This window comes from Ostrea edulis, chromosome 4 (genome assembly GCF_947568905.1).
Source record: "Ostrea edulis chromosome 4, xbOstEdul1.1, whole genome shotgun sequence".
Lineage (NCBI taxonomy): Eukaryota > Metazoa > Mollusca > Bivalvia > Ostreida > Ostreidae > Ostrea > Ostrea edulis.
The window spans coordinates 38,817,512-38,836,987 of NC_079167.1; the positions used below are offsets into that span (position 1 = coordinate 38,817,512).

The following is a 19,476-nucleotide window of genomic DNA, read 5'->3' on the forward strand; positions in this document are numbered from 1 at the left end:
AAAATATGTTACCTTCCACTTTTAGGTATGCCTTTTCTGATTTGGCTCTCATGGTAGTGCCTGAGGAACCATTGCAGCAAACACAGTTAACTATACAGTAATATGCACCATCGTTATCCATTCTGATGTTGTCAAAACGAAGAACAGCTCCAGATCTCTTTATTTTAAAATTTCTTCCTTTCTCATCTTTCTTCATTAACTTGCTGCCATTATGGTACCATTTAACCTTGACCTTTCTCCTTGAGCATCCCTTGGGTCGTTTTATGTTGCAGTGAAATGAATGTCCTTGATCTTCTTCTACAGTGGCATTTTTTGGAGACTTAATGAATTCCATCCCTGTCAAATTTCGAAGAAAAAAATGTTCTAGACAGATGTCACAACAGATTAATGTCCTTGACACATAATTACATTAATATAAATGGAAGCTTTTATATCTGTAACAAGATTGCTACGCGTAGCCATGTTCTCCACAGCTGCAAAAAAGGTTAAAGCACAAAAGTCTAACATATTCCTGTATAATTTGTCAAATCAAAATGATGGCACAATATGATTAACTACATGTGGTGACTAAGGAGCGATATCAAAAGATCGAACAGGGATAAAAATCTAAATTCAAATAGTTGGAAGGGGGCGGGGGGATAAAATCTCCTGTTACAGCAAGTTTCTGTCATCGGACATTGATTACACTTTAGTGGAAAAAGAAAAAAAATCGCTAAAATGCATCAAAGATGCGTATGGCCGAGTTGCAGTTTGGAAAATTATACACGCTTGCATTCACGAAGTAAAAACATGCACGTATTTAATATAGTTTATAAGTATGAAGCTTTGAATGGCTGCAATAGGTATTTAGTGTGATAATGACCTTGACCTTTGGATTTCAAAAGCAACATGAATCTTGAATGTCATCAGGATTTGAAGTCTGATAAACATGCACCAGTAAGTACATATATAAAAGTTAGAGGCAAGCTCAAATAAGAGACCTTGACCTTTGACCTCAAAATAAATAGGAACCTTCCTCTTTTGGATATGATCAAAATATGGAAGTCTGACAAAAATGCACCAAGTAGTATGAAAGTTAGAGACAGGACAAGCTCAAATCTATGGCATTTAGTGACAAAGCGACCTTGACCTTTTGACCTCAAAATAGGAACTTTCTCTTTTGGATGTGATCATGTTATGCAAGTTTCACAAAGATGCCCCTAGTAGTATGAAAGTTAGAGACAAGACAAGCTTAAATCTATGGCATTTAGTGACAAAGTGACCTTGACCTTTGGACCTCAAAATAAATAGGAACCTTCCTCTTTTGGATGTGATCATGTTATGCAAGTCTCACAAAGACGCACCAAAAAGTATGGAAGTTGGAGACCGGACAAGCTAATTGTGGACGCTGCCCGCCCGACTGGACGCCCATCCTTCGACAGTTTAAAAGCCGAGATTTGCTACGCAACGCGGCTAAAAAGGGTCTAGGTAAAAATTATGTGGATTTAGTTTTTGTCGGACATTGAACTTTTGATCTTACCCATAACAATCCTACAAAATTTAAACAAAATCTGTACAGCGGTCTCTGAGGAGTTACATCCTCAGTGTTCCTATAGTGTAGCATGTACAAATTCCAAAGTCCCATAACTCTTGCCAAATTAGTCAAATTAAAATGCCAGCGCAATATGATCAACTAAATATGGTGACTAACAATCCTACAAAATTTGAACAAATTCCATTGAGTGGTTACTGAGGAGTTGCATCCACAAAGTGTTCTTATAGTGTAACATGTACAAATTCATGTTGATCATACCATGTCGTCATTTTGATTCGACAAAGTAACTCCTGTAAAATTTGTCAAATCAAAATGACGACACAGTATGATCAACTAAATATTATGACTAACATGTAAAATTTTGATCCCATTAAATTTGTACTTTCCTAACCAAGTCTTTTTGAGAAGATTTTTAAAGATTTTTCCTTTATATTTGTATGTATAACTGATCCCCTATTGTGGCACCATCCTAACTCCCTGGGGCCATGATTTTAAACTTGAATCTGCACTATGTCAGGAAGCTTTCATGCAAATTTCAGCTCTTCTGGCCCAGTGGTTCTTGAAGATTTTTAAATGACCTAACCCTATTTTTGCATTTTCGTGATTATCTTTCATTTAAAGGAGTCATGGCTCTTCATTTGAACAAAATTGGCCTAGTGGTTCTAGAGAAGTCGAAAATGTAAAAAGTTTACAGGCGGACAGACAACTGACAACCAGAAAAGCTCACTTGAGCTTTCAGCTCAGGTGAGCTAATAAATTGAGCTTTTATGGCCTATTCAGTTTGTAATAAGGAACTGAACTTTTAGAATATCACACTCCCTGTACACTAACATCTCTAGATTTTGAAGGTCTCAGTTAATGTAATGTGTTTGATTGAGCAGTTGAAAGTTTGCTCCGGTCTTGCTAGAACTTTTCCACTTACAATCCTAACATTATAGAAGTATGATACATCATCTTGCTTTCAAATGTGATTCACAATGGATTCAAAATGAAGCACAAGTTAATGACTAATCTCCAAGTTTTAATGGGAATAATTTGTTGGCTTGACACACCCTTCTGACCCTGATAAAGTGTGCAATGTATTAGGTCATCCCCACAAAAAAGCATCATGATCCTTGTTCCTCAATACTTGGCAAGTGAACTCTTTGATACCTTTTATGTAGATGGAGTTTCTGTCACCTTTTCATACATTCCAATTAAAAGACCAAACAGGTCTACAGCACTCCTATCCACACACTAATACATTAAGCCTATCAGACAGACTATGAATTGAAACCAAGAAGCATGACACATTATACTTAAATTCAAACATCAAAGACTTTCTTTACCCTTCTCAATCATTTAGATGAACTTTTATATCATTTCTAAACCAATTTCAGATGGGGAAGATATGCCACATTCACAAAACTAATTGTGGGCATATAAGATTATTCATAGCTGCTTATATATCACTTGATAAATTTCTGTCATTAACATAAAATGCATCCATTTTATCACAGCCTGTTTGCTACATTGATAGAATACAACACATCAAATACATCTCTCTCATCAAATATTCAACTTTCTTTGGAAGATAACTTTCTCCAAAATCATTTTCTTTTGAATGTTAAAGGATGCAAACAAAACGAGTTTTCTAAGAACCACACATATACAAGCATACTTAGAATTAAAAAAAAAAAGAAAAGATCAAGATGTGTTTGTGAAACACATATGCCCCCAATAATGACCAATTCCAAAGAAGGACAAATATCTTGGTACCAGTAAAATGATATTGTCACAACAAATGCTCATGAAAACTTTAATATTTACCATTTTGAAGTCATGACCAATGTCAAATGTTTTAAAAGTAGGTCAAATGGTTTAGTACCCACGAAAAGGTCTTGTCAAAAGGAATACTCATGTGAAATATCAAAGCTCTAGCAATTACTGTTCAAAAGTTATTAGCCAAACCAATCAGTTACTCAAGTATCACTAACCCCAAGGGCCTGCAGAATCTATAATAATTTGGAATGTTAGATATCAAGAAGAAGTGGACTCAGACCAATAGCAATTAGGTCACCTAAGTTGACTTAAAATTTCATTGATAGTGATTGAATGACAAATATATATGTAGAAGACTTCCTATAATAGTTACCATTTCTCTAAATGCTTTCCTGCTAACAGTAATTCAATGGTGCATTTCTTGCTATTGCTGTTAATTAACTCCTGGCTAGAACATCTGTTCACTTTCACCCAGGCATCTTCCTCATAATGACCCCCAATGGTCAGCTAAACAGCTAATTAAATGACTGATTTCACAAACATTTCTAGAGGCTGAGTTATTGCAGTCCTCTTGATGATAACAGGGGGTTATCTGTCAATGCTAATACAGCTTTATATACACTTCTCACTTACAACTTGGTAGCCTATCCAGGGTAAATCAGTCTCTTGTTTTGATAAACTGAACTCTTGGACGGGATAATTTGTATTAGATCCCAAAGTCTTTCAACAATGTCCTGGCACATACTCCAAATAATGTATTGAGTATCAGAACAGCATGGAATAGAGAGAAAGAAAGACAAAAAGAGAAAGATAGAGAAGTAAAAATGCACACATTCATTTTAACACAATACTCCTACTCAATATGCATTTTACATCAGATTACATCAAACATTTGAACATTTTGAACCACACTGGAATGATATTCGTAGTACCAGTAGTGCATTGTCGAAGTTGTAACTGTTATGCAGAAGGAAGCAGCACATACAACAAGTCAGTCATGATTGTAAATGAAATTCCTTACAGAGTTTCTTCTGGTAACCCTCAACACCCTATTCCCTACTGTGAAAGCATGCAAATTTCTTTTCTGGCATTATGAAAGAAATTGCTGAATGAATGTACATCCTCTCATATCTACAATTGCAAAGGGCCAAAACTCTGCAAAAACAGTAATTATTTGTTTTCTCACCGATTTGCTGTTACAGTACAATTTTTCTTACATCGAGTCAAACTTTCAATATGGTCAGCTCATCAATTTCAGAGTAATGGTCCTTTGCATAAAATTAGCTGGCATTGGGGAGGAGACTATGGGAACATATGTTTTAATCTTATAATATTTCGCATCTTCTCTTGGAAAATGACAAAATTTTGTTTGGAATGGGACCTACGTATGAACCTGGTAATATTCAGAATAACCTTATATTTCTTTTCAGAAAAAGTGGTATACAATTTTAGTAACAACACTTCAGAACCCTTGTTGAAAGCAGAGGTACAGATATGTGATAGGTCTCCAATATTGTATTACACAGTACAACAGTCGAGGGGAATTGGGAGAATGAAAGATCTGATATACATAAAGAATTATGACGGAAGGAATTCTCTCACGTAAGAATTCGAGACCTATCCATCACTATGCCAGACCAAAAAAGAGAATTCCTGAAATATTTCGGACATTATGTAATAAAATTTTAATACAACTAAACAAAACATTCATCAGATACAATCAAAATTAAAAAATGCAGGTAGGTATGCCATCAAACACTAGATATGAGGAAGAAGCTATATCTGAGGTCAATATGAAGCACCTGCATGTTTTATTTGGTCATAAAATTTTTTCTGAACATTGATTAGTTGGTTTTTGGTGTTTTTTTTAAATACAGGTAAAATTATTCAGGAATTTAGAAATTTTTATTAACACTAAAAATTTACATCTGATCTTAATATAAAACACACACACACATATATATATATGGAGAGAGAGAGAGAGAGAGAGAGAGAGAGAGAGAATCATGAAGATGTTTCAATTTCATTCAGTACACATTTCACTACAAAATACACTTGAGTGATAAACTTTTGAATACTTCATTTTATTTCTACAACAGAGCAAAGTCAAAATTCTGTCCACCTCAATTTGGGTATGCTACTTTATACATATAAACAAACATTTCATGTGTACATAAAAATGTAAAGTAGGGATAAAGACAACAAAGTCCTGTGTGATTAAAGCTTTAATCTATAGATTTCAATATTTGGAAGGTTTCCAGAAACTCATTCCTCTATAAAGCAGTAGTTTAGTAAGGGGTTACTCTGATAATAATACACTGCCCCATTATTGGGACACTACGTTTGGCTAGTCCATATATTATGTGACATTGAAACAAAAAGACTCTTTTCATGGGTTGACAATTGTTTATATAAGATTTTTCAATATCATATTTTTAAAGAATTCCAAGTATGCTTCAACAGTTTTGAGGCTAATGATCTATTTTCAAAGGGAAAGAAATTGATTTTACATTTCACATTCTAATGTTGTGGGGTCAATTTTTTTTTAATCCTCAATGATAGCCAAAGAACTCAAAAGCCCAGAAATATGATCTATGGCTGTACTCAGTCACCGCGTAGCCAGCCCAGTAATTCTGTCGACACATACACTAGATTTCTTCATGTGCATCAACTCAGGGACTTTGTCCCATAAATATGTTCAATAATCTTAAATGATTCTTTTCTTCACCTACCCATTCAAAATCATCCAACTTCTGACCAACAGTTATAGGTTTTCAAGTTGCACAGTCTGTGCCACTAGACACAAGAAGTCACATTTTTATTATGACCAATGTCCTTGACCCTTGATCAGGCATTTTAAATAATTTTTTATGGAATATTATAAGATTGATATCGTTTCTTCACTCTGTTTAACACAATACCACACCAAAATAAGAGGATCAGTATAGAGTATGAAACAGAGCTCCAGATAAGGTGCGTATCAGCGTAAATACTCATTAAATTTTACCAAATACGCATTAAAGTTTAAAATCAAGCGTACAATTACCCATTCGCGAATGTAAATACACTTTACATGTATTAGTGGCAAACAGCAAAGATAATCAGTAAATTAACAATATACTCTTTTGACTTTTTCTGAAAAGCAAAATACTCATTGATTTGCAAATCAGGGGGTAAATACTCTTTGTGGTAAAAAATTATCTGGAGCTTTGTGAAAAAAGCTTGGTAAAATATAAAGGACTTCCTCAGGGTCCACACACTCTGGGTGGTTGAAATAAATTCAAACTACATATAATAAAAACTTCATTCTCTCTTTAAAAATTGATTTACAGTAACAAATTATTCCACATTAAAGACTCTGCAATGAGTGTGATCTATCAAAATTGTCAAAATACAAAATCACGGTATCAGTAAAGTAGATGAGTTCCACCCCCAGTAGCAAAACCTCTTATGTCCAGAAATAAATACAGTATTATATCAACCTATTATTGATGGGCACTCCAAACCTTGGCCATACATAAGCAGGATTTAGTAATGAGGCCACAAATATTTCTCATAAATTGGACATAAGGCTGTCATTCGTGTCCGAATGACATTGGCTGTAAAAGAAAAAAATGGCCCCTTTTTCCTTATAATGATCACAGATTTGTTCAGGTATGAGTAATCTGACTACAATGTGAATATTCAGTCCTCTTAATACAAATATACAAAAATGTTTTCTCTACGTACCAACAAGTCCACACTTATTCTAAAACTATCATTGTAAATAAAAACCAATGATCAATTAAACAAGAGTTATATAAGACTTTAATACAAAGGTTAACATTTGAAAACAATAATTTAAATTTTGGGAATACATCATGCCATTTTAGGCATGATATTCAGTCATGAAGTACATGTCAAATGCACAATCAAAACCTATTTGCATGCTCATCCAAATTCATACTGTACCTAGAATTTCTCAGCAGTGTCAGCACAAATAAATCAAAATTTATGATACTTCTAAATAAAGAAGTTTTCAAATACTTCAGCTATTTCAAGAAATATTAAATTTTTCTTTTCAAGTAATTATTTTTTTTTTATTATAATTGAGTTCCCACTGACAAACTCTCATTTTTATTTGGAATATATGACAGTTATGTATTATGTGATTTTCCCCCCCCAGTCATTTCATTGCTTGACATATAATACTGGAACATTTTATGACAAATGATTTCAAAATAGAAACTAAAATGATTTCAATATAGAAACTAATTTATCTGATCAGGCATTACCTTGAATAATTTGATATTTCTGACAAACATTTCTATCAGCTGAACAACTGCAAGTTCACAGGTATCTTTGAGAATCTTGCCACCTTTTTCATTATTCAGATTTATCAACTTACTACGATTACCTACCTTTTAACACACAATTGCTAATATTTTTTGAATACCTACATACGTATCGTAAACAAACTAAATTTGTCTTTTAAGGCCGTCTGTAAATGCTTCTCCCCAGTGTTTCCCACCATTAGGATACAGATCATATGTCCCGATTCAATTCCACCCAACTTATCATATTTAATTCAATCTAGACCTTGGTCTGTTTTGTTTGTTTCTTTTTATCTTTTGGATCAAAGGAAGTATGGATCTTTTAGAACATGAGTTGAGCATACACACACAAGATTGTCTTTTTCAAAATGCAGGTATATCATCATTTGCAATTCAATACACTAAATCCTAATGCATGACTCGCATTCATTATGTATATAGTATATTATGCAATATCTGAGGGTGAAAAACGAAATCAGAAAAAATATCCTGTGACAATAAAAAATAGTAAAAGCTTTGGTGTGAAAGAGCTGCATGGAATTTTTTCCCCATAGATGGCTCTTTTATCAAAAAGGAAAAAAAAAAAACAACAGAAAAACTCAAGTTTATACATGAATTTTTTAAACACTAAATTGATACAGGTAATTTTTTTAGGTACTGACAATAAATCAATGGTATATCGGTCACAGAACCAAAAGGACCTTCTTGAAATTTTATACCCTCATGAACACAAAGTTAAACTTGCTAGGAACAACAGAAAACTTGTGAAGCAGGGAACTAGATGAACAAACTTGTTCGTTATTAGGACCACACAAAGGACAACCTTTGCTGTCACAATTGTTACAGCTTCCTTTAATAGATATATAATGATTTCAATGCAGAATCACTTATGAAATATTTTAATGGAATAAACTTATTTTGAAATTCAGGACCTTGATTCAATACCCTATTCCACAATAAGATAACACCAATTAACTTGAATTCAAACCAAATTCTTCAAAGAAAACTTTACAAAACATGATGACATTTTCTGAAATTAATCAAGCCTCCACAAAACTAATTTACACGACCATACATTCTACCGTAACAAGAAAGAAACTTTTGATCTAACAATCTAATTCAATGTCGCCATTTCATTGGAGAAAACTGTTTGAGCAAATTCAAATATCAGAAATACGTATATTACACAAAATTATTTTAATCGAAGTAACCAATGTTTTTGAATTCGATGTTTAAATTGTTATGTGTTAAGGACTTCAGATAAATATTTCTTTTCCTCCATTGAAGGGACTTTAAAATCTCTGACAATATTTCACCAACGTAAATTCTTAGTATCAACATAGATGTTATTACACTACCGTATTTACAGATTACAGCTGATAATCACCTATCAGTTTCACGTCAAGGTAGAAATAAAAGTTTTTTTTACCTTTGCTGACTTTTCGACAGTCAACTTCCAGGAGCCCGAACACCAGAAACATCAAAACACACAGACCGTCGATCTTCATGATTTTCTCAAGACATTTTGTAACGGGGTATATGCAGCAACATTTTCCTCCGATGACAAGCAAACCCGTGGATCTCTATACAGGGTACTTTGGTGCTCTTCCGTCAAAACACCTGGTTTGATCAGATGTAGTGACTAAATAACATAGCAGTGTTGTCATATTTGTCGCATCTCTCTTTCGCAGCTCTTTGGACCGGTATTCGTGACTTCTTTCACTTTTTAATACAAATAAATATTATTCCAATGTGAAAGTTTACGATACACACCATCAACCGCCTGAGGACACCTGAACACCCAGGTATATTCCCGCTTACAACAAAACTTCATGCTTCGCATGACCTGCGCAATCGTAACACAGGCTTTGACATGTTTGCGCATAACAAAAGCACATGGTTGTTCGATGTGGACAACTGTCAAAAGCAATTTCCAGCGTTGATAAGGTTCGATAAAAAACGGATAGAACACCACGCCACTATCTACATTTAGTGGTACCATGTAATTAATCACGTTTTGTTTTTTTTTGTTGTTTTTTTTTATTTTCCTGTGTAGAATAGATCTTCTATGGTTATTTAACAGTTTACCTCTGATCATAGGTGCATGACCAAATACTGTATAATAGGTAATTTTCTCTTATCAAGAATGTAGATATATTCCACGATTTATGCTTTACAGCAGATGTAAAAGCAGAACTTCGGGTGGTATTTGTTCAGCAGTGAAAGGTCACTTTTGGGACATTCCTTCTTAATGAATTCAACACTTTTGTGATTACACAATATATGAATGCCGACTCAATTTCCATATAATTACACAATTTACAAAAAATGTCATCTCACTTTTATAATGTTAATTAGTTTCAAATGATTGGACTATCATTGTATAGTGACTGGTGAAATTGATAAACATTGTAACAGGTGTGTGCATATCAGAAGTACCTTATACTACATACATAAATGTGGTAAATCAAATTCATTTTTTTATTATTTTGATGAAAATTGTTGTCAAACACAGGGTAAGCAAACTGTAGGCCGTAGAAAGCAATTTGAGGGGGAGAGGGGTTCAAAACATACTCTAGGACAAATTTTTGTCAGTCTTTGAAAAATATTTTGAATATTGAGGGGTGAGGGGGGTCTAATCTTGCTGTACTTCTGAGCTCCCATCAACTCACTAACATTCCACATTCTCTTCATTAATTCTGCAGAATTACTTGATTTTAAAGCATGCATAGAAAAACATACTATTCATCACATCTTTCACTCGTGTAAGATATTCCATGTTGTTGACGATCTACACATGGAATGTAAAATACAAGAGGCCCACAGGCCTTATTGGTCACCAGAGTATTGGTTGATTCAAAACTATCATTAGCCCCAAGGGCTATGAAATCTATAATAATTTTCCTGTTCTGCATATCTTATTCAGCAGCAGTATAAAACAAAATGTGTTCTTAGATTAACTGAAATGCCCCCAAAAGTACCGATACTGGTGAAAGACCTAACATAATCTGTTATATAAACACTATGCCTATTTTGGACCCACCCTGGGATTGCAAAATTCAAATTTTGGTACAACCCTTTTCTGCTTTTTGTAAATATCCATTTAGTTTTTATACATTATCAGCAAAAATTAAAGAAGTTTTATCAATGAGTAAACTCTGAACATTTTACTCACAAACTGAATAAAAGTGTGAAGCACTTTTATGTTAAGTTTGTAAGTAAAATGTCCAGAGTTTACATATCATTAACTTCTTCAAAAAGAATGTTTGATTCTTATAATTCCAATTCATTCCCTATATTATCAATTTCAAATAGTTCCCCCCGCACTATGTTGTTTGTTTTCAGGCACGCATGTTTACAGTGTTTTTGGATTTATTGGTGTGTAATTTCTCATTTAGCTTTATTTGTCCAATCAAAACAATTGTAATATATAACATTGGAATTATAAAGACAATAATCACCATGATAATTTTGGCCCCATCCTGGAACCAAAACCCCTACCCCTGGAATCATGAAATTTAAAGTTTTGGTAAAGGCCTACCTGCTCCTTCAATATATATCTATTTGTTTTCAATTTAGTATCAATAGCATGAAGAAGCTATTTTAAATATTTTACATATAAACACTACATGCCATGTTTGTCCTCACCCTGGAGTCAGAACCTCTACCCTGGCGATCATACAATTTACAATTTTAGTATATGCCTTCCTGCTCTACATGACCATGTATTTAATTTTTCTTACAGAAGTGCAGTTGTAGAGAAGATTTGTAAAAATTTGTTAATTTTTGACAGTTTTTGCCCTGACTGGAGGGGGGCAGAAACTTATTTATGTCCCCTTTCCCCCAAAATGCTTCATACCAGATCAAGAGAAGTTAAATGCTTCATACCAGATCAAGAGAAGTTAAAATGTTTAATTGTTAACACATAGTCATTTACTTATACGCAAGTTTATTTGCTTTTTGGTTGTTTTTTTATTTGTACAAGATTTAAGCCACTCTGTATATATGTTAAAGATAATGGTTTCTTTTGGTTTTCAAGGTCAAATGTAAATGAGATTGCCATGGTCACTTAAAAGGATAATTCTTGTGTACAAAACTTAAGCCATATATTTTATCTGATATCTCTCAAACTAGCAAGTATGGTACAGTATGTGTAGATCTTTGCTGCTACATGTAATGGTTTTTAAGGTCAAATCTAAAAACTCAAGATCACTGAAATTGATCTTCCTTGTGTAAAAGTTTTAAGCAACATTTTCTGAAAGAATTATTAAATTTTCAGGAATGATTCACTGAAAAAGGTCTGCATTTCTACTGATTTTCAAAGTCAAATGTAAAAGGTACAAAAACTCCTTGTGTCCAAGACTCTAGAGCTGTACCTGGTATCCAATTTCAGTTATGTTTGTAGTTATGTTTGTAGTTATGTTGGTAGTTATGTTGGTAGGGGTGTTATTTTAATATAAAGCTACATTCATGATTTTAAAAATCAAGCAGCAAGGTTATTTGAGGTTACCTTTGGGAATAGGCCACTTTATACTATGGGAGGGGTTCACTTTATAATTTGGGAGGGTTCACTTTATAATATGGGAAGGGTTCACTTTAAACTATGGGAGGGGTTCACTTTATACTATGGGAGGGGTTCACTTTATACTATGGGAGGGGTTCACTTTATAATATGGGAGGGTTCACTTTGCAGATCCCTTGTTTCTGTACTGCTGTATCTCTAGAGGGCTATACTGAAGGCCTTTCATCCATTTGCAACAGGAATATTGCAACACATCCGTTCTTTTGTACATTCACTTTTCATCCTGTTGAAGAAATCACATCTTTTACCCAATTTTTATCTCGAGCATGTAGGAATGATATCCAACTTGGTTTCTAAAGTTAAAGGTGAAAGGTCAAAAGGAAAATTTCTTGTGTACAAGACTTAACCTATATTTTCATACCCCCATCCCCCACAATGAACTTTTGGGAGTATAATGGAATCACTCCGTCTGTCTAGGTGAGGTCACCTTGCTTGTTTTACACATTTTGGGATACTTCTTCCTAATGAATGCTGCATATGACCTACATTTTGTGCTTATCTGGTCTAGGATAGTAGTTGGGTCTTTTCCCAGTTTATTACTAGTGGATTATCAACAAACCTCACCCTTGGCTAAAGGTGCTATGTTTAATACATTTATATGTCTATTATAATTGTACTACCATTAAAACAAAGGTGGCTATTGCGTAGAAGGTGTGTCAAGTAATTTATAATACTTCAAGGATATAAGAAATGGGATCATAAAATTTTGGTAGGAGCAATAATTTTGCAAGATGTTTGTTGTAGATTTACAAGGCTGCATCAAAGGAATGATATTAAAATATAGATACTATTAGATAGTTTCTTTCTTTAAATATACCCAGTTTTTGGTGTACCTCATTGAAAGGGGGGGGGGGGTGTATTAATCCAAGAAGGATAGTTCTAATTCATCCTAAACTTGCAGGAATGGTACCTTACATCAAAATCTTGGTTCCTATTAGTTTCAAAGAATAAAGATCAAAGTGAAATTTCAAAAGTTTTTGTTTACAAGATTTAAGCTTTTGTTTGTTTTAAGTCCCTTAGAGAATTAGGCCCCCAGAACAACTTGACCAATTTCATTCAAGCATGGCACATAGTTTCCTTAGATAAAAGAAATTCAAGTTATTCAAATAAACAGTCATGCTCCTTTCTAAGGGGAGATAATTGGGAAATAGAATCTTCTAAAGAAACAATTAACCAGATAAGCCAAATTTCGATTACCTGTTGAAATTGGCGAAGTTGTTCTTGAGAAGTCAAGAATATGAAAAGTGATGACAGTGACAGACAATGGACAATTTTGATCTGAATAGCACACTTTAGCCAATGAATATTTCATCTGCATGTTTCATAGTCTTTCAATTGCAGAGGATTTCATGTCTGTTGATGGACGAAAAAAAACTGATTACTTGCGACATGAGATTTCAAAGAAACAACTGTATACACGTTTTAATGAAATAAAAAGAATGAAAATAAAATCAACATAGAAATAAAGAATTTGCTATATGACCCCCCGCCCCCACTGGTAGACAAATGAATAGGAATGTAATCAATAGATTATCCTATCAACAAAACAAAGGTCAAGTTTTATCTCAAAATAGTACAAATTATACACAAAATCATTTCAGAACTCACAGGTATGTTGAAAAAATCTGAAAAACTTGTCAATTACAAGGCCCATATTTCTTCTGAAAAGCAGTCAACAAGAACAAAACTCAGAGGTAGGGGCTATATTTGGCCCTGTAAAATGAAGGTAGGGGCTGTATTTGGCCATGTAAAATGAAAGTAGGGGCTTTATTTGGCCCTGTAAAATGAAAGTAGGGGCTTTATTTGGCCCTCTAAAATGAAAGTAGGGGCTATATTTGGCCCTGTAAAATGAAAGTAGAGGCTTTATTTGGCCCGGTAAAATGACTTTCGATGATCTGAAGCAAAGTTTTACTTTGATGAGGACTGAATGCACAGCTTTCTGATCAGTGTAGTGAAAATACTGGTGATCCTACCATATCATGAAGGTAAAGTAACCTTTCCCAGAATTTTCAAGTTCGATGGAAAAGTGCACAATTTTACTTTCTACAAACACAAAGTTCGTTGGGGAAGATTTAACATTTATTGTGTTACCACAAACATATACTGTATAGCGGTAATGGGTATTTTTGTGGGTGGAAATGGAAATTTTTGTGATCCAATCTCTCTAAAATATATCAAATTATATGGACAACCACAGAAAATACCCACCATAAGCTATGTGTCAATGTTCTCCTTTGAATTTGGGGCTGGGAGTGGGGGGGGGGGGGGGGGGGGGGGCAACAATATAAGCACTAAAAGTGACAATTTTAGTGAACAAGAGGCCCATGGGCCACATCGCTCACCTGAGTCACCTTGGCCCATGTCTGAAGACTTTCCATATATATTTGCATGTAAAACCTACCCAGGGAGGCCATGATTTTTGCAAACTTGAATCTACACGATGTCAGAAAGCTTTCATGTAAATGTCAACTTCTTTGGCCCAATGGTTCTTGAGAAGATTTTTAAAGATTTTCCCTATATTTGTTTGTAAAACTTTGATCTCCCTTTGTGGTCCCATCCTACCCCCGGGGGCCATGATTTGAACAAACTTGAATCTGCAATATGTCAGAAAGCTTTCATGTAAATCTCAGCTTTTCTGGCTCAGTGGTTCTTGAGAAGAAGATTTTTAAATGACCCCACCCTATTTTTGCATTTTTGTAATCATTTCCCTTTTGAAAGGGACATGGCCCTTCATTTGAACAAACTTGAAAGCCTTTCACCCAAGAATGCTTTTGACCAAGTTTGGTTGAAATTGGCCCAGGGTTCTGGATAAGTAGTCGAAAATGTAAAAAGTTTACAGACAGATGGACAGACAGATAGACGACGGACAACAGACGATCAGAATAGCTCACTTGAGCTTTCAGCTCAGGTGAGCTAAAAAGGACAACAGATTAGAAACTGCTACATTTCTGAAGTTAAATTACAACAAATGGCATAAAACTGGATGTGAATGTTATCATGGTTTCGTCACAAGTGAATTGAAATTAAAAAATAAAATAAAATATATATATATATATTTATATATATATAATCTAGGACGATTTTACATGTATTACATTATTTAGGTGCCAAATTTGGCCTCATCATATACATGCTTATATAGCTCTTTGACCTATGACTGATATACATGCAGACACACATTAAAAATCAGCTCAATATCTACAAGCATAGTGAAAATTCTGAACACAATTATTCAATTTAAACAGTATTTTATTGTGATAAATCATATCAGGATCGGACAGCAGGCACTGCCTGTATAAGTCCTCTCCTAAAACACAATGATATGCATGACAGACTGGAGAGGGAAACCCTGACTACAAGTATATTAAGCTTTCACCATTTTATGGCAGGACATGGTAGCTATTACTAATACTATAGGCCTCTATGAACAATCATGCACCAATCAAAATATTTTGTGAACAAATTAGTGGTACAAAAGTATTGGAAGGGAAACAACTCTTTTGAACTTTTAAAAATAACACATTACACATAAGCACATTACTCCTTATTGATGAAATTATTTATCAAGTTCGCTTTCCAATCTAGTTTACTTGGACATCAAACTTAACAACTGTTGAAACCTGCGGTAAGCTAAGATCATTTCTGTACGGTGCATCACATTTGTTTACCACAGCATTAGACTCTGGATGAAATTCCATCTTTGGGTGGTGAAACTGAGAAGAAAAATATAAATTTTTCTTTTTTCATTTTAAACTTATTTTCACTGCCTCTAAAACTTTATCACAATGTGTACTCTACTTAAACTTGAGGATCAGTTTCCAATTAATATCAATGCATGTACTGAGATAGAGTTAGAGATGTGTAATTGTACATCACCACATGAGAAAGCCAATCACAAGCAATTGTATTCCTTTGAAGTACAGACCTGTGACAGGAGTTTGCTATCATGTGGCCTGGCTCTGAGCATGTCTGTCCTTCCACACATACATCTTGTCCCCACAAGCAGTCAACAGACACACTTCCTCGGGGTGGTGGGACAAGGAGTGGACGGCCCGAGTGGTGGAGTGGTCCAGCTTGTGGACTACTTTGGCCTGAAATTAACTTTAGTCTTTAGTTGTTATATTTTCATATGCTAAGATGGTTACATTAATGTGACAAAGTTCTGAGTAAGTTTCCAACACAAATTCATCTGGTACTGTATTGTGTTGTTTTTTTTGGGGGGTGGGGGTGTAAACTTTTGCAATTTTCTAGCTCTAGGTATACAATGATTTTAGTGAAATATATTTTGGCAAACAATGAGTTTCAAAACATGAAAATTGATAAACAGTATAGCATTAATTCCTAATCTGTTAAACGTTTTAGTGTCGTCAGAAACAGAAACTCATTATCCATTTACTTCCCAAGTTATATATATATATATATATATATATATATGTGTGTGTGTGTGTATTACATGTACCTTTTGACATAAAAACAACTTACAATGTACTTGGATGCAGACACATTTGGGTGCAAATTTAGCTAAAATATGGCAGCACATTACCAAGCCCAAATTATCACCCCACAGAAAAAAAAACTTGTTATACAGTATCAAATGATCTATATTTTATCAATCTCTGGAGTTCTTGACTAAATGATTACTAAAATGACTCGGACAGCGTTCCCTACTGATGAAATCCTTTCAGATGGATAAACACATTTATTCTGATAGTGTTGATAAAGCATTACAAGAGTTGTATGGGCCACATTATGTTCACCTAAGCCATCTTGCTCATACAGTGATAAAGATTCATGATGTTGGAAATTTTTAAACCCCCCCCCCCCCCCCCCCATAATGTGGATGCACTAACTGGCTTGTAAAACCAGAATCATGGAATGATGAGATATCATCAACACTACATAAGAACACTTCATTATTCCTCAGTCTAATTGTATTGTATTAAAAGGAAGATTGACTAAAAATCTTAGATATTCCTAAGAAAAACAATAATCCCCTATTGTGGTCATGTCCAGAGCCTAGTGGGACATATGGTTTGAACAAACTTGAAACTACAATACATAAGGATAATTGCATAATTATATTGAATTGGTAAATTGTGCTACCCTTGCTCTTGGGGAAAAAGATAAATATTGTTTCTTATATTCCAATGTAAACTCTAAGCTCGTATTGTGGCCCCAGGGTTCATGATGTTAACAAACTTGAATATTCATTTGATCAATTGTTTTCAAATTTTTGTTGTTGAAAAAATACTTTCTATATATCATCTGATGTAAAACATTCAACCCTTATGCCCAAGCCCTGGAAGGTCATGGTATGATGCATTATATATAATTACAAATCACTTTCCACTAAAACTGCACTTTTTAACAAGATAAAGTCAAGATCACTGTACACATCCTCCACTTTTCATAAATTTTGTATGGTGTGTTATTCCTCCTCAATTCCTGTGTATTCCCCTATAAAACTTTGATTTCTTATTGTGTCCGGCATCTTGCCCAGGAGCCCCTGTGTTGAACAAACTTAAATTTTCACTACCTGATGATGCTTGCATATTTTAAAATATGACTCATCGTGGCCCTGCTGTTCTTGTGAAGAAGATTTTTAAAGATGTTTCTTTGATCCCCTATGGTGGTATTATGATTTGAACAAACTTTGAATCTGCACAACCTGTGGATGCTTAAATACTATGGACACATGCAAGAAAGACAACTCATACATACTTGCCTGTTTATAAGTAATAGTCCTCACATGACCACCATTAGCTAATTGCAATGGGAGATTATAATGCATATTTATCAGAGGTGAGGGAATAATGGCAACCTCCACTTTATCCTCTGCTGAAGCCTCGTAATAATCACTCTGTATCTATACGGACCTCCACTGGGGCCTGTTCATACGCATTTCTTTGTTCGTATCTACCCCAGTATCTCCACCTAGGCCTGTTAATACGTCACTCTCAGCAGTAATGAATGTACTTTCATTGAAACCTGTTCATACACTACTTTCAACAGTCATATCCACCTCCATTGGGGCCTAGTAAATACATCACTTTTGGCAATAATACCTACTTTCACTGGGACCTGATAATACATCATTCCATGTTCATACCTACTCCAGTACCTCCACATCTTCCCCATAATGGGGAGCGGAATGGACCGAAAACCCTTAGCTAGTGAAGATGGTACCTCAATGAAGTTTGGTAAAACAAAACTCAGTCTTCAAACCTATTCCAGTGGGTCTAGAAGATCTGCGGTCTAGTAATACCCCACTCGGTGTTCATTCCCACTCCAGTACCTCAGTGAGGTTTAGTAATACCCTACTCTGTGTTCATTCTTACTCCAGTACCTCCTGTGAGGTCTAGTAATACCCTACTCTGTGTCCATTCTTACTCCAGTACCTCAGTGAGATCTAGTAATACCCCACTCTGTGTCCATTCCTACTCCAGTACCTCCTGTGAGGTTTAGTAATACCCTACTTTGTGTTCATTCTTACTCCAGTACCTCCTGTGAGGTTTAGTAATACCCCACTCTGTGTTCATTCTTACTCCAGTACCTCCTGTGAGGTCTAGTGATACCCCACTCTGTGTTCATTCCTACTCCAGTACCTCAGTGAGGTCTAGTGATACCCCACTCTGTGTTCATTCTTACTCCAGTACCTCCTGTGAGGTTTAGTAATACCCCATTTTGTGTTCATTCTTACTACAGTACCTCCTGTGAGGTTTAGTAATACCCCACTCTGTGTTCATTCCTACTCCAGTACCTCAGTGAGGTCTAGTGATACCCCACTCCCTGTATCTATACCCACCTCCACCAGGTCCCAGTAGTACACCAGCCCATCCTCTGATCCACTTATAACATGCGTATCCTGGCCATTCAGTGTGCTGTCAATTTTGTAGTCTTGATTCTTGTGTCCTGTATACCTATAATAAATAACCTTTTAAGAATTAAATCAACACACACAATGACATGATTGGTTGAATAAGTGAACGTACTAGCATTCACCACATGTATGAATATCATGTATTCGTATATAAAGATGATAGCCAGCATTTCAGTGACAATTTTGCAATACATACACATGTATAAATTATTCTTGCAAGGGAATTTAGTATACTATGTTTCATAAAGTATAAATTACTGTCCCCATCAACTCATGGTAATGTCTGATACTGTAGAAGTGGTTATTTTCGCTGGGGGTTAAGTACGCGTTTATCCACATCCAACATTGCACGTGGCAGAAAAATACATGTTAACTGAATGTAATATATATTACATCAAATATGTAA

General features: G+C 34.8%; 1 protein-coding gene across 1 annotated transcript in view; it reads right to left on the reverse strand.

Annotated features, from left to right (window-relative positions):
* The window catches only part of LOC125668992 (muscle, skeletal receptor tyrosine protein kinase-like), a 44,771-nt gene that overhangs the window by 19,131 nt on the left and 6,164 nt on the right, over nt 1–19,476 (reverse strand). The window contains exons 5-9 of the mRNA XM_048903439.2: nt 18,996–19,110; nt 16,138–16,281; nt 15,781–15,903; nt 9,038–9,191; nt 13–336 (exon numbers count right to left, since the gene is read on the reverse strand). Of these exons, the coding sequence (XP_048759396.2) occupies nt 13–336; nt 9,038–9,191; nt 15,781–15,903; nt 16,138–16,281; nt 18,996–19,110 (860 nt within the window). The remainder of the gene's footprint in view (nt 1–12; nt 337–9,037; nt 9,192–15,780; nt 15,904–16,137; nt 16,282–18,995; nt 19,111–19,476) is intronic.